The sequence below is a fragment of the Bombus vosnesenskii genome, unplaced genomic scaffold (assembly GCF_011952255.1).
Source record: "Bombus vosnesenskii isolate JDL3184/JDL3185 unplaced genomic scaffold, Bvos_JDL3184-5_v1.1 scf7180000013267, whole genome shotgun sequence".
Taxonomy (NCBI): domain Eukaryota; kingdom Metazoa; phylum Arthropoda; class Insecta; order Hymenoptera; family Apidae; genus Bombus; species Bombus vosnesenskii.
The window spans coordinates 6,933,759-6,948,232 of record NW_022882927.1 but is presented as its reverse complement, the minus strand read 5'-3'; the positions used below and the strand labels follow the sequence as shown (position 1 = coordinate 6,948,232).

At 40.7% G+C, this 14,474-nt stretch overlaps 1 protein-coding gene across 5 annotated transcripts in view; it reads left to right on the top strand.

The window, feature by feature from the left end:
• The window catches only part of LOC117230490 (ras-related and estrogen-regulated growth inhibitor-like), an 86,957-nt gene extending 73,006 nt beyond the window's left edge, over positions 1-13,951 (top strand). For all 5 annotated transcript variants that reach the window (XM_033488031.1, XM_033488028.1, XM_033488030.1 and 2 more), the window contains one exon: positions 11,232-13,951. In XM_033488031.1, coding sequence (XP_033343922.1) covers positions 11,232-11,490 — 259 coding nt within the window. In that variant the 3' untranslated portion in view covers positions 11,491-13,951. The remainder of the gene's footprint in view (positions 1-11,231) is intronic.
• The last annotated feature ends 523 nt before the right edge of the window (positions 13,952-14,474 follow it).

Here is a 14,474-nt window from a genome sequence, read left to right as displayed (position 1 = left end):
CAGAATGCGCGTAACACGCAGAAATATATGAAATGTGCAAGGTTCAGCAGCTATTATGATACTTGAGCTAGATAAAAACAAACTTCTGCTTAGATTACATTCTTTTCTCTGCCTTTATAAAAATATGAATTTGCATAAATACCTATCTAATTATGAGTTTCCGAGATTTCTCTTTATCTGTAAAATATCTCATATTCTTAGAGAATGTTCTACCAAATATATCAAATATATATATTTCACAAAATATCCTAATATTCTACGTTCTATGAAAGCGTACAGAGATATGGAATCTATTTAAAAATTATAAAAATATTTCGTAAAATGCTATAATAAATAAAAATTGGAACTGTGCGTCGCTAATACTAAAAGCGTAACATAGCTTCCAATATCTCTCAATATTTCTTCTTTTACTAAGAAATATTTCAAAATCTTGGAAGAAATTCTCGAAACGAACGACGAATACAACGTTTGACAAGCTTGTCAAAAATATTAGTTAATCGCGTCAGAAGATCTCCTAACGTGGAAATCGATGAAAAATCTAACGGGAAAAGATACATGATTTCGCTTTCGTGGCTCGCAAGATCGTACGAAGGAGGGAAACTCAATTACTTTTCGTCTCGGCTTCATTCGTCATTCGAACTGTACGTCCGACTGAATTGACTATTTAGAAACTTTTTGAACAATCCCAGCCTTTCGAGCTCGTTTCATATGCAAATCCTCGGCGATTTTTCGCATCTTTTGAGTAGTCAGTGTCTGAAGGTACTCAAGAGTGAATCACAGCTTCGCGTGTTTTGTGTCGGGCCGGGAGAAAGCTGGCAAACGGTAGTCTTTATCGTCGTAACTTGCGATAACCTTCCATTTCCAGTTTACCGATGCTTCCCTTAAAAATAATCGTGTTCGTGATTGATGGACCGTTGAACGGTCTTTGATTGCTCTTGAGTGGAAAATCACCGTGCCAAGAGAATTCTCGTTTCGAGTATCTTGAATGAAAATTTCTAAAGCGATTGGGACATTACCGGGAATTTCGATGCTTGCACGGTACTTTACTGAATTGCTGCAACCTGATGCAAGTTTATTTAGCAATCGAGTTAATTACTAATGGCTGAATAATTGCATTTCTTTTTTACTATATTAAATTTTTTATTCTTTGGTGCAGAAATGTCTCTTCCACTACTAAACACGGTATAAAATTTTCCCAAGAAATCTCCATTTTTATTTGTGATATTAAGCTTTCTTTGTTTGAAAATCGCAATATATTTCTTTGCATTTATGCGAAACTTGAAATTACAGAAACCTACAAAATGCATACAGTATATGGAAATACGTAAAATATAGAAAAGCAGAGTGCTATAATTGTTGACAGGTAAAGCGAATTTAATTTTGTCTATGGAACGTATAAATTCGCATAAAAATCCGCCATATAATAATTGATAACATACCAATAACGACGTGGAATAATTAAATTGTTAAAATACACCAGAAACAAATTAATTAAGCTTTCATACTCCAGACAAATTCTGCCTTTTTATCTGTATCATGGCTCCCCATATCTGACGATAAATCTACATTTTTACCGTACCAAGGGAAATTAAAACGATCTGATTCGCACGTTTTAAGATCGTTTCGATCGGGACGTAAGGCAACGAAGATGCAGTTCCGCGTGAAATTGAATTTGACACGAATGCTTTCGCTTCATCCTCGGGCAGAAAAGCCAGTGACACGTAGGTGAACCGGATATCGATATCCCTTATAGGCTACAGCCCTGGAACAGGAATTTCCTGGGCGATCCCCGTAGGAATGCGGATCGTCGTTAGCGAAGACACGTTTCCCACTTTTTTACTCGTCGCTCGCGTTCCTGTATTCATTTACAAACCTCTCTGCATACCGGCCAGCGTCCGATGGATTATCTAACAGTCACGTTCAGTATCATCGCTACGATCTTTCCATGTTTCTTCGTCAATTCTCTATGATTTAGGTTATTTTTTTTTAATCTTGATCCGAAAATTTCTTTCTTCTTAATAATTTCTGGCCAAGATTGTTTCGGGAAAAGGACTCTTCTAAAGAAATCACGCAAGAGCAATATGACTATCAATTTTTGTAACGATGCTTATGGAAAGATACTTTGGAAAGTAGTTTCTGCTAATAATTGAAAACTAATTCGCATAGATGCTCCACTTTTTGGAAGAACTTTTATCGAGAAATATTTTTAGACGTAGTTGTTGGTAATCGTTAAAATGTATTAAAAAGTACCATTCTTACCATTGGTAAGTAAAGGTGTGGGTTTTAAATATTTCGTAATTTAATCGTTGCAAATCCAGAAGGGAATTTATAGAATCTTTTAGAATTTATGGGATGTACAATGATAGACGTTATCGCTGCACTTGTCTTCTTACATCGATCGGTATCTTATCGAGTTTCCTATCTCACTTAAATCTCATTTTCTATTGCTATCGTTCCGACGATACGACGCAAGTTAATTTCTCAATCACAGTTGTCTGAATCGATACGTAAGACAAAAGGATACGTGTCTGAAAGTAGCGAAATCAGTGCAAGAGATGATCAAAATTTTTCGTGACAAATGAGAAAAATTGAGGACGAAGGAAATACATTTCTACGATCGATGTTCTTCTTTCCTTTGTTATTAGTAATAGCGTCGTTCATTTTTATAAAAGCGATATCGATTCGAATCAAATATGGAACAAATTATATTAATGGGCAAGCTGAAAAAGCTAAGAAATTGAATAAATATGCCACATTTATTCTCTGATATATCTAAACATAAGTCTCGTTATTGTTGAAGTGGTCACCACTTCTAAGAAAACTCTACATCTGGTCTTTTCAGTTTTCTCAAGCACCGAAGCCATCGACAGCGTGTAGACAAAAGACTACGACGAAGACAGACCATAAACAATAGACAGACGACGTTAGCTTCGGAGTTTTCAGTTATTGGGTAACACAGCTAGCGTGCGGATCTGCACCAGCTCAAATTGTATTCTTACTTATAATTACTCTTCTATTTAAATATATTTTCTACCTTACAATTTATCCACGAGTTTCTCTGTTTACACATCGAATAACCTCAACAGTTATTATTAACGAGCTAGGAAATTTATTAAACATTCCACGTTTCTGGTACTATTATACCGTCAGTGTTAATTTTGTTATTATTAATGCTTTACTTTTGGAAACAAGTTTCGTTTGCAAATTGACAGGAAAAACGGCACGTATCGAGAAAATCGTGAACGAAGGAATTTGCTAAATAGTCCCACGCGAGTTACACTATAATTCAGGGACAAATTTGCCCAAGCCTAAGCGATATTTGATGCGATAAAAACGCAGTAGACGAATATGAAACGGCATTCCTCGTGATCCCGACGTTAATCTAGCTAGCGGATTAACCGCGGACAAAAGGTTGTACAGTGACGAAAGATAATTCTTGCTGATTGATGACGTACCTCGTCGAGCCTAGGAAAAGGTGGAAGGTTGCAGGATCTGCCAACTTCCTGAAACTGTTTCTCACGACGCGTATCGGGCAACGATTCCAATCACCATCCAAACACCAAAGATATCGTGGCAAGGAATTTCCATACAGATAATATAAGAATTTTTCTCGGCTGTGATGTGTTAAGAAAATAATATAATATGGAATAATATCGATTATCGGAATTTAATAATTGGAAGAAATTATCGAGGGAGGAGAACGAAGAATATTAACTTTGTATTGAATTTTTGTAGCGCAAAAGGGAATTAAGCGATAAAATGTAACTATTAGGTGATAGCAGAACATTTTTGAAGAAACTGCGGTTAGTACTTGCAATTAGTACATTTAGAGCGCGTTACTTAAATTAAAGTAGAATCTTAGCCCGGATAGCCAACAAATGCAACTTTTACGTAATTATACTAATATCAATTTCGTGATAATTAGACGCATTTGCCTACAATTAGCCTAGTAAATTGCAACATCGTAGATAGAACTGTTATGTTATGTTAGAAGCTACGTATATCTACGTTCCCATAGATATCAATATCAATATTAATTTTGGTCTAACGTTCCGGACAAATTTATCAGAAATCTTTTACGATTATGAATTATCAAACGAGGACATGAATTGCAAGCAGAAGAACACTATTCCAAAACGTTCAAATATTATTTGTTTTGACAATTACACGTACCGTTTGTTAGACCCAACAGGTTCTTTACATTTTTAACTATCCTACGTTAAAGTATTCCTCTTTGGTCATCGAGTCACACTAAATGAAAAAAATCAACAAAGTCATGTTTTTCCTCCGATTTTCATCCGTAATATATTCAGTCAACCAGTCTGACAATAGTAAAATTACGATTCGAGCGAAACAAGTACAAGCATCACGGCCTGCCTCTGTTATATTTAACCTGAATCCTCACCGCGAGTGCCAGTCGAAATTGCAAGGTGGAGGATTAAACGCACGCAAGAAGAAAAAAAAATGCCTAGAAGAAGACACAAGCGCGCAATAATATACTTTTTAGCGTCTAGTAACATTATCGTTTAAATACGATTCATAATATATCGCAAAGACGGCCATCATTCCTGCGGCAACCGATTAAATTTACGGCAGGACAAACGGCCGATTTTTCAAGCAGATGATGGGCGGAATCGCGAGAAAGAGTCCTCTGATGGTCGGATGGTAGAAGCCGTGAGAGGCAGCCGCGTCGTTGCGACCGGTAGCCGGCACGGCCGTCTTAATGGAGTTCATAAAGATTAGAAGGAAGACTGGGTTGGCCGCGGGGCTGGTGAAACCACTCTCCCGGCGAACGAGTTATCGCCGCTTTAGATACATCCGAGGCGGCGTCCGGCCGCGAATATCGTCCATCGATAAACTTATCGCGAAATATCAGCTGGCGAATCCCTCGAAGCCACGCTCGCCGCTCGGCTGACAAACTGGTTCGCCGGCTGAAAACCGCGACCAACCTGGAAAGCCGCGTTTCGAGCGGATCGAAAAACGAACGACACGTCTCTTCCTCGTTCCACTGGATAGCTTGGACGTTGGTTGTACATGTATCAGGAGATGGAGGACGCTGGGGGATATGGAAATCGACGTGGGATATTTTTGGCAGATGTTGGTCAGGGTTTGGCCGACGTATACCACGGTATACACGGTGTCTTGCAAAGATATGCATAGGATGTGGAGGAGAGTTGATGTATTAATTGGCGAATAATTTGGTAGATTAATCGGTAAACGCTACGATAAACAAATAGATAAATTGCAGTGTAGTAATAGTAAGAAATTGAAAGGTTTGCATCAAAAGTCATTAGCATCGTGCGTTTGAATAGCGGAGGATATTTGTCGTGTTGCAAAGACACCGGTACGTTAATGGAAATTGACGCGAAAGATCGGCAAATGAATAAACGGAGTAACATTGTAGTAAATAAATATACTAGTAGTAGATAGTAGACGTGAAATGTGTAGAGGAGAAACGATGTAGCGTATTCTAAATCGAGATTAACGTTTTACTATCGTAGTAAGCTGACACTAACTAATAAAAGTAGTGCGATACATTTCAAATTGGAAAGATAGAGGCCGTGATTTTATTCCGAATTGAAAAATGAAATACACGTGAGATTATAAAGGAGAAAAGTATACGTTATGTGGACACTGTAGAATGCACAATATATTTATACGTGGTTAAATAAGTCAGGAGTCTCTACAAGTGGTTAATATAGAGTGCGTCGCGGAATCTAAGTCCAACTTTCTCGGTTGTAAACGCATTGAGAAATACGAGGGCCTTTGAGAACGTATAGTTTATGTGGCCTAACGGTGACAAACGTACTGTATGGTTATTATACTCTAAGCTAGGACTCGTACCAGATCTCGCTGCGTTGAATAAACCGCGATACCACGTAACGCTATTCTCCAACAATAAGCCTTCGATTTATGTATGCTCGGTTTGTTACTGGAAAAATTGCGCTTAAAGAGCAACTAATTAGATTAGCTGTTAAAATATGGCACCGTAACGTTAATAGCTATGCACGTGCTATTACTTTTTCGTTTGTTTTGTCGTCCATTCGTCATCCGGTTCGTACAGACCAACGATACGTTTCTTTTCGTCTGTTACCTTCTGAATTATTTTCACGATGTTCTTTTTTGAATGGCTTTGGTTCGCGTTGGAAATGCGGCGCGTTCGACGGTGCTGGCGCCAAGTAGAAAGCACGTGTCTCGCGCAAATGGAGGAACAAGTCGAGCTGCGAGATATGTAGGTGAACAATGTTTTGATACCGGCCTTTGAGGGTTTTCAAATCGTGGTCACGGTTTCTGAAGTGTCGCGTCGAGTCGATATATCAGGCTGTCCCAAAAGATTCTTTCGTTTTACAAGGAAATAATAGATGCACGACATTTTCTGTTTCCTATTATTTTATCGAATTACGTATGATCCATTTTGTTCGATCGGAATATAAAACAAGAAATGTTATTCATCCATTGTTTCCTTATAGAACGAAAGGAACCTTTGGGACAACTGAATAGATTCTAAGATGTTTCAGAATATTCCGTAAGTAGGAACGTTGGATTTAGTACGGACGTCGATGGTGATTATTTGCTAGCAATGAAAATAAATTAAAACTGTGTTACCTTCAATTTGTTATATACCGAATATCTTATAATCTACAACGTATAGCGTTTTATATAAGACAGACGTTCAGTGGTACCCATCGAGTCTCTCGAGGTTTACAAAACTTCTAAAAGACCTCCGGGGCTTATCGAAATTTTAAAAGTTTACAGATTCGTCACCTATTAGCGTATAAAAAGGTAAAGCTTTAAGAATCAAATTTTCACAGTATCGGGGACCTTTCGAAATCGACCAACAGCCAACCGCTCGTTATCTGCCAGTTCCTGAGAGTTCCTAATGTCTGGCAACGAATTCGTCTTTGTCTCATATTACTTGCCCAGCTGCTAAGCAACTCTCTCCTTTCCAAGATTTATCGAAACTTTGAAAACCAGAGATTCGACACTTATCAAGGGTTCCAAATGTTTCGAGCATCAAATTCTCGCAATATTGAAATCTTTCGAAATTAACGTCCGAACGTCCATCGCCTACTCTAAGGAACTGATAGCGTCTGACTACCAATTAACCTTTGTCCCCACTCCTCCACCTACTACTATCATAATTCTCCCCTTTCTTCACCCACTATCTCAGTCATTCTGCACTCCAGGCTATCTCCATAAAGACTCTGTATCTCCTCTGGCTTGTTGAGGCGAGAGCCAGGGAAAATCCCCTTAGCGTGCTTTCGAGCGCCGGTTAATCGTCGGATCATGCAAGTTTCCAGTCGTCGAGTCAGCGCGAAGAATCTCCGGCAATTTGTTCGGATCTCGGTGTAATCCGGTCGTCGCGCCACGGTTCTTGTTCATCGCGGCTGTCTAAAGGTCGCGACGTTGTTTCGCCAGCCAGCGAAATGTCGAGCCTCTCCCCTGGCCCAGTCATCATTCCTATAGTTACGTCCAACGAGTCGAGCCTCACAATCGCGATTTCACGAAATATTCGCAAGTAAAACGTTTGATGGATGCGATGGGTTTAGTTTACGCTACTGGCCCACCGATCTTGCTGAACCGTTCGTATTCAGAAAGAAATTTACGCGGAAACATCAAACTCTAATGCCGTTTCACGTGTCTTTTTAACACCTTGTATATAAGATGGTTGTAAGAAACGTTCGCGCGTACCTTCAGCGTCTCAAGACAACAACTTCTGATTATCTGTTCTCCAGTTAAAATATTTGATATTCCCTGCCATTTTCTTGTTGTGAATTAACTTGGAGTTTTATGATCACGTATTAATCGTACAGCTGTCTATTGAAATGAAATGTTTCCGGAAGACTCTATCGGACATGTAAACTTAATCAATTTCTTTATTTCGTTACGTGAGTACTCGATTGATATTCGATTCTCAAGAAACAAAAGATTCGCTTTCGTAGTTATTTGTCGCCATATTTATCGCAAGAAGATGACACAAGTACGTACGCGCTAAGGCAAATTTAAAAGGCGACGTCCGTAATTAGAGAAACTAAGTAGAAATTTATTTCATCCTCGAATATTGTACCGAGTACTGTACTTCCCACATTTTCTATATTTCCGTACGCATCGCGTGTACTTTGTACATTTTTGCAATTTAAAATTGCCGCGTAAAAATGCGCAGCCTAATCGTCGCTTTTCCGTACTTTCCAATTTACCAAGTCGATCAGCGCGGCTTCCACACGCCCCGAATATTATAAACCGCCATCTATCGTTTCCCATAGAAATTCCATGTTTGGACTAAACCGAGAACCGCTTACTCGTTCACTTTCTCGTACGTTAGCCGCGTGTCCCTTTATTCGATCTAATCGCGCCTTTTCCAGCTAAAATATCCGATATTGCCAGCGCGTTGCTCTTCCTCGAAAAAAGAAGAGGAAGAAGCCAGGGGAATGAGCTGAGATCTGGCGGCGAGAGAGCGCGGGAAACGACACATAGACAGGCTCTCGAATCTAACACCGTTCCTCGTAAAGCAACGGATCGCCTCGTATAAAATAAAAGGGGACAGATTAACGGCCGTGAACGTGGGGGCCTGCTCTCTCGCGTGTGCATGCATTAGACGTGTGCACGACCCTCCCACGCGCCACCGCCTCTTTCTCTTTCCCTCGATTTCTTTTCTCCCTCTTTCTTCCTGTTCGACGCTCCGAGAGTATCACGTGTTCCCGCGAATTTAATTGCCTCCATAAATATCGCGGGCCTTCCATGGCCGAGCAACGTTAAAATACGACGGAGGATCGAGGTCCTAACCCCTTCTCTTTCTCACTCTGTCTATCTATCTGTCTATCTCTCTTTCGAGGAACTCATCCCGCTGGGGATTCGCGATGCAAGAGAAAAAGTGGATCGTTCCGAATGGTAGACGATGATGATGGCGAGCAAGGTGGCTTTTGATTGGGAATGTACAGCGTTGCGAGGCTTCCAGAGGATTGTAAGGGGCTGCGCGATGTGTGGTTGAATTTTTGTTAATGGACGGTGATGGGCTCTGTTAGACACTCGCGAGCGTCCTTTTTTTTTTTTTTGGAGAACGTCTTTCTTTTATATTGGACGCACACTGAGCCTCGTGACTATAAAACTACTCTGCAGTGTTTTATTCTTATCCGGATACGGGATGTACAAGGTACAACACGACCAAACGTGAACAGAAATTTACTAAGTTAAACTTAGAGTCGAACTTTGTGGAAGCGACGAGTCAGCAAACGAGGATGCGTTTATTCGACTTATCGTTACGATCTCGGTTTATTTCGTGTGCCGGGTTCAATTTCTGTCTCGATAAGATATTCCGTTTTACTGATTCTACCGATTACGCGTAGTCGTAGTGAAACTAATTTCCCAACATTTGGTAAATCTTCCGCGAAGCTGAGTACATACGTAGAAGAACAAGATACATCCGAGTTTGTTCGCAAGGATACAACAAGAATCGTCGATCTATGTATGTGTCGTTGGAGATCAAATACGTACAAGGTATCGCAGTTTTTTCTGGCTGAACATTGTCGGTATATTCTATAGGTCAACGTGAGGAATAAATGTCATATGGATATATGTATGTGGTTGGAAGCATTGTTAAAGAGTTATAACGAAGAAACGACGTACAGAATGAACAGTAACGAACTGCGTTACTACGGTTTAAAGTATGAATGGGTCGAGAATATTTGCATCTAGTAGCAGTCAGAGGCTATTGTAATACTTGTACAATTCCAACCACAACTCTATTTTAAAATGTTCACCATTTCCCTGTCAATACAAGATTGGCAGCGAAAAAAATTGAATTTACTTATTACTCGTTGAAGTTGAAGATGTAGATTACAATACTTTCTGGCTATCACTAGCTGTACACGCATTTCGATCTATTCGTATTTTTCATCGTCTTGACTCGCGTTCGTCATCGCTAATTTTGTACATTGTTCTCTTCTTTTGTTACAACTCCTCAACGATGCTTCCAACGAAACATATGTTTCTGCGACATTTTCGTCTTACTTTCGCCAATGGAATATACTGACAACGTTTAACAGGAAAAAGACTGCTACACGTCGCGTGTATCGTTTCAATAAGGAAGAAATATCTGGAACTACGCATACGCGGGTCCTCTGATCCGACGTTATTCCAAAGCAATCGAAATTAAACTCAGGACGATTATAAATACAACGACCAAGCCTGGCGAAATTCCAGCGAATCGCGTTCTTTATCCCGCGGACTTTACGTTCACTCACCTTCCTCCGCTTCCGTTTGTCCGGAACACGATGTTTGCCAAGAAATCGTGACCAGTTCTCTCGTTTCAATTTCCGTTTCGCGGAACCTTGACAGCTTCCGTTCATCCGTGACGGCCGGAAACTTCAGAAATTTACCGGCTCCGCGTGTTTCGAACGAATCTCCAACTTCTCTTCTGTCTTCCTCTTCTATTTACGTTGTGAAATTTCGAAATTTCCGCTTGCTTCCGGCGTGCAGAAGTTTAATTAAAAAATTCGACGAATAACTTTGCCAAAGATTATTGATTGTTGGCCCAAATTCGCAGATAGCAGGAAGATCTCGGAACAAGATGAATCATCGATCGAGCAATTTGTGGAAATATTTAGCAAATTTTTAGGTAACGCGCTAAAGATGATTAACAGTGTCATTCTTGGAAAGACTTGGAAAATTTTTCCACGATACACTGTGTCTGTAATACGATATTAAAAGATCTATGAAATTTCTTAAGAGGTTGAGTTTGTAAATGGGAAGGAGTTTGGTGGTTACGTAGCGAGAAGCAAGTTTGTAAGTAACTGGCTGTTGAAACCTCTGTGAAAAGCGTGTGCCTAAAATGTGTCGTAAAGAGTAAGCGACGACGAGTATACTTGTGAAACACGGTTATAATATAGAATTACGTTGCCACGAAACGACTGTTCTATTTTTTAATCCTATTACTACAATCTACTTCAATTGCTAAATCGTAATTTAAACAGCAAACTGTAACCACTTTTTACGCTTGACGCGTATATTCATGAAAAACAGCTAACTGATTGAAAGAGAGCTACGACGAAATGGAAAAATAATATAAAAAATTACATAGATACGAGTACTTATTTTTTCTCTAAGTAATATAGATATCTCGCGAAATTTAATTTAATCAAATTCTAACGATCTAACAGCAGACGTACGAAAAATAATAGAAAGATAAATGTGTAAAATTCCCTAAAACGTTCGAAACGATCGTTATGTTGCAGAGAGGTATGCGTGGACGAGGGGCAACAGTTATCGCTGGCGCATGGATGTCAATTCTACGAGGTCAGCGCGGCGGAGAGTCCTGCCGGCGCGGCTCTCGCGTTCCAGGCGCTGCTCCGAGAGGCGAGGTCGGTGCAGCTGCTACGAGCGCTTCCGATCCGCCGGAAGTTGGGCGTTCACTCGGTATCAAGGGTACTCGGCACGATCTTCGGCAAGAACACGACGAAAGATCGGAAAAAGAGGCCCTCGTTGAGCATATGACGCCTCCTCTGCGCCCTCCTCCTCGGAGGTCGTGACGAACCCGACAGGAGAACCGACGTGGTCGTTCTCACCAGCAACGTCTACTCCAATCGCTGACGAGGACATCGTTAAGAAATCGTCTGACCAACATGAATCAGTCACGGTGACTCAAATTTTCCTCTCGAAGGACACGTTTAAGAAGATGAAGAAGAGAAGAGGAAGAATATGTTTGGTGTTCTCTGGACGCGACACAGTTCCTGGCGTCTTGATTCGTCTTCAAGAATGATCCTGAGGAACGCTGGGACGTTGCCTGGCGGACAGGTAAAGAAAACGCATCTACGGTAGAACCTCGATTGGCGTAGAATTACGAAAACGCAAGGGACTGAAAGTGCACAGGTGTCGAGGTTCGTGCAACGAACGAGGTAACCGATTGGACAGTTTACTGTACTTTTGTTATGGTGATCGTGACGAGACTAGGTTGCAGCGGATGTACGTTTTGACGAATTGTCGTTCTGATCCGTGAAACGTATGCTCGTAAGTGGACCGCAGATTCTTGTACAAATTTGTATTTCGCAGAGTATCGTTCAAGAAATAGTGGAACTTCGCGCTTTGAAATTTTACGTAAATGTATGAAAGCCCGCGCTATACTCGTAAGAACATAGATATATCCATATTTGATTGTCCCGACGTATTCGTCAGAACACGCATCCACCTTCACCACGGTGCGATTATATCAGTTGCGATTGGATGTCTCATATCGCCGCTCTTGGTCCCGTTTGTTCGTAACCGATTACGAGATGCTATCCTCACAATGCGTTGCGGAATACAACGAGCGATGTACTTGCGCGGACGATCGAGGTTCTACCGTGTATCATCTCCCAGAAGAAGCTTCGTGACGTAAAAAGGAAAGATAATTGTACTTTCTGAGCGGACGAATGCGATCATTTTGTTGACTGTTCGTCGTTGGGTAGAGGGAGGCAGAGGGCGCAGGAGGCGCGTATCCGAACACCAGCTTCGTTTCACGTGCATGGAGTTTCGGGAGTTCGATCGAAAAACGAGAAAATCGTCGACCGGAGAAAATAGCTGTTTCCCTAGGGGAACTAAATGCAGGCGTTCTTGCGTCAGATTCTCGTGTGTTTACAGACGTTTTCATTTAACGTTCGATGGTGAAAATGGACAGTGAATCGAAGAGGAGGAGGAGGAGGACAGTGTGAGAGATTGTGACGAGCGTGAAAAACGACGAATCGCAAGAAATTGATAGCGAGTAAGGTGGTCTTTGTTCGTCGAGTGCTTCGTGTTCGTTTTCCTTTTATTTTTCTCCCTTCTTTTCCCTTTCTACGTTCTTGTCGGTGTTGCAGTGGTCGAATCGTATCTCCTTCGAGGTGGATGGAGAATCGGCGATACGCGCGTGCGACTGCTGTTCCTGAAGGGTTGTAGCTTTAAACGTGACCGGAAGTCGAGGTGATTCTCTCATCAGGGTGCTTCGATACCGATTCGTATGATTTCTGTTGAGAATCGTGAGAAACGTCGCGCTGACTTGAGATTGTTTCGGTGTATTTATTTGTTTCGAGTAATGCGAGGTAACGGAGTGTACTCGTTGCTGTTGAGCAACTGAAAAGATGGTTAAATCGGATTTTTAAATGGGAAGCTACAGGATCGTTAGAAATAATTTCGATGTACGCTTTGTTAGAAACAAAGTGAAATAAAAAGAAGAAAGAACGAAATGTTTTCTTAACGTTGTATCTTGCTAGAAGATATTATTTCGTATGAATTTATTTATTTTTCTAGTTGAGCCCTACTTCTCTCTACTTTCTTTTTCATGCATATATACATGACATACGTTTTCTATAAATATTGTAATTTTGGTCAATGAGATATCGATAGAATTATGTAGATTTAATTTTATTAAGTATATCGAACGTACGGTAGAAATTGAAAGAGAAATAAGATACACGGTCGAGAAATATTCCGTTCACTGATTTCGTGTCTTGTACAGGCATTGAAATCACCAGATTCTCTCGCCTTTGCAACGCTCTTGTAGCTTCTCGAATAAACTCTTGAAATTTCGCTTAATCTTTCGTTAATCTTGTCTCCTAACGATGAAAGGCTTAATAAATATAAAGGACGTAAAACCGGTAATTACCAAAGACAAGTTGTACGTAATTTACCATTTTTCAATGTAACCCACGGATAACATAGCCATTAATGAAAATCGTAAAACGGCGGATTAATGTCTTCTGACGCAAAGGTAGACGTCCATGTAGAATTATGATTTCCAATTCTCATACACATTTCGATTATACGAATGCAATTAGGAAGCATCTTAGAAGATATTTTATTTCCATAGACGTACGAGTGGAAGTAATTGGAAAATGAATTACGCAATGAACTATGTACTGCGTATGTACGTATTATGCATTATTACCAACATTATTTCGCTTCATGCTCAAAAGTTTCGCCATTTCAATATTTCTATTTAATATTTCAGCCACTCTTGTCGACGTTTTTCCAAATACTGCGATCTCGGTTCTTCCGAGGTCTCGAATCAAACGTTCTCTAAATATTCTTCGAGTCTACATTTCCTCGAATATTCCAAACTTCGACTGACATCGACGAAACGAGTTGTTCATTTTCTTAAGAAATTAACTGCGAAGATTCGATTTTTCTACGACCCTTGAACGTTGCTCGACCAGTTTCACGAAATATCGATCGAAAGATTAAGCGAGATCTCGAGCTTTCGAAGCGCGACAGACACCCGATGAGAGGATTTCGCGTTTCACGCGCCACGTTATCGTCCTACGCGACAAGCTTCACCGATTCTGCGCTCGTCTCTCGGTCGCGGGACCGGAAACGCGCCGTGAGCGCGGGGACTGGCGCCGCGTTCCAAACGAAACCCGATAGTCTTTCAAATAATCTTTCAAATTTCGCAGCTGTGGTCGAGCGAAGGACATTCGATGGCGACAACGCTGCAAAATCTCGACTCGATCGCGCTCTGTCTTCTAAAG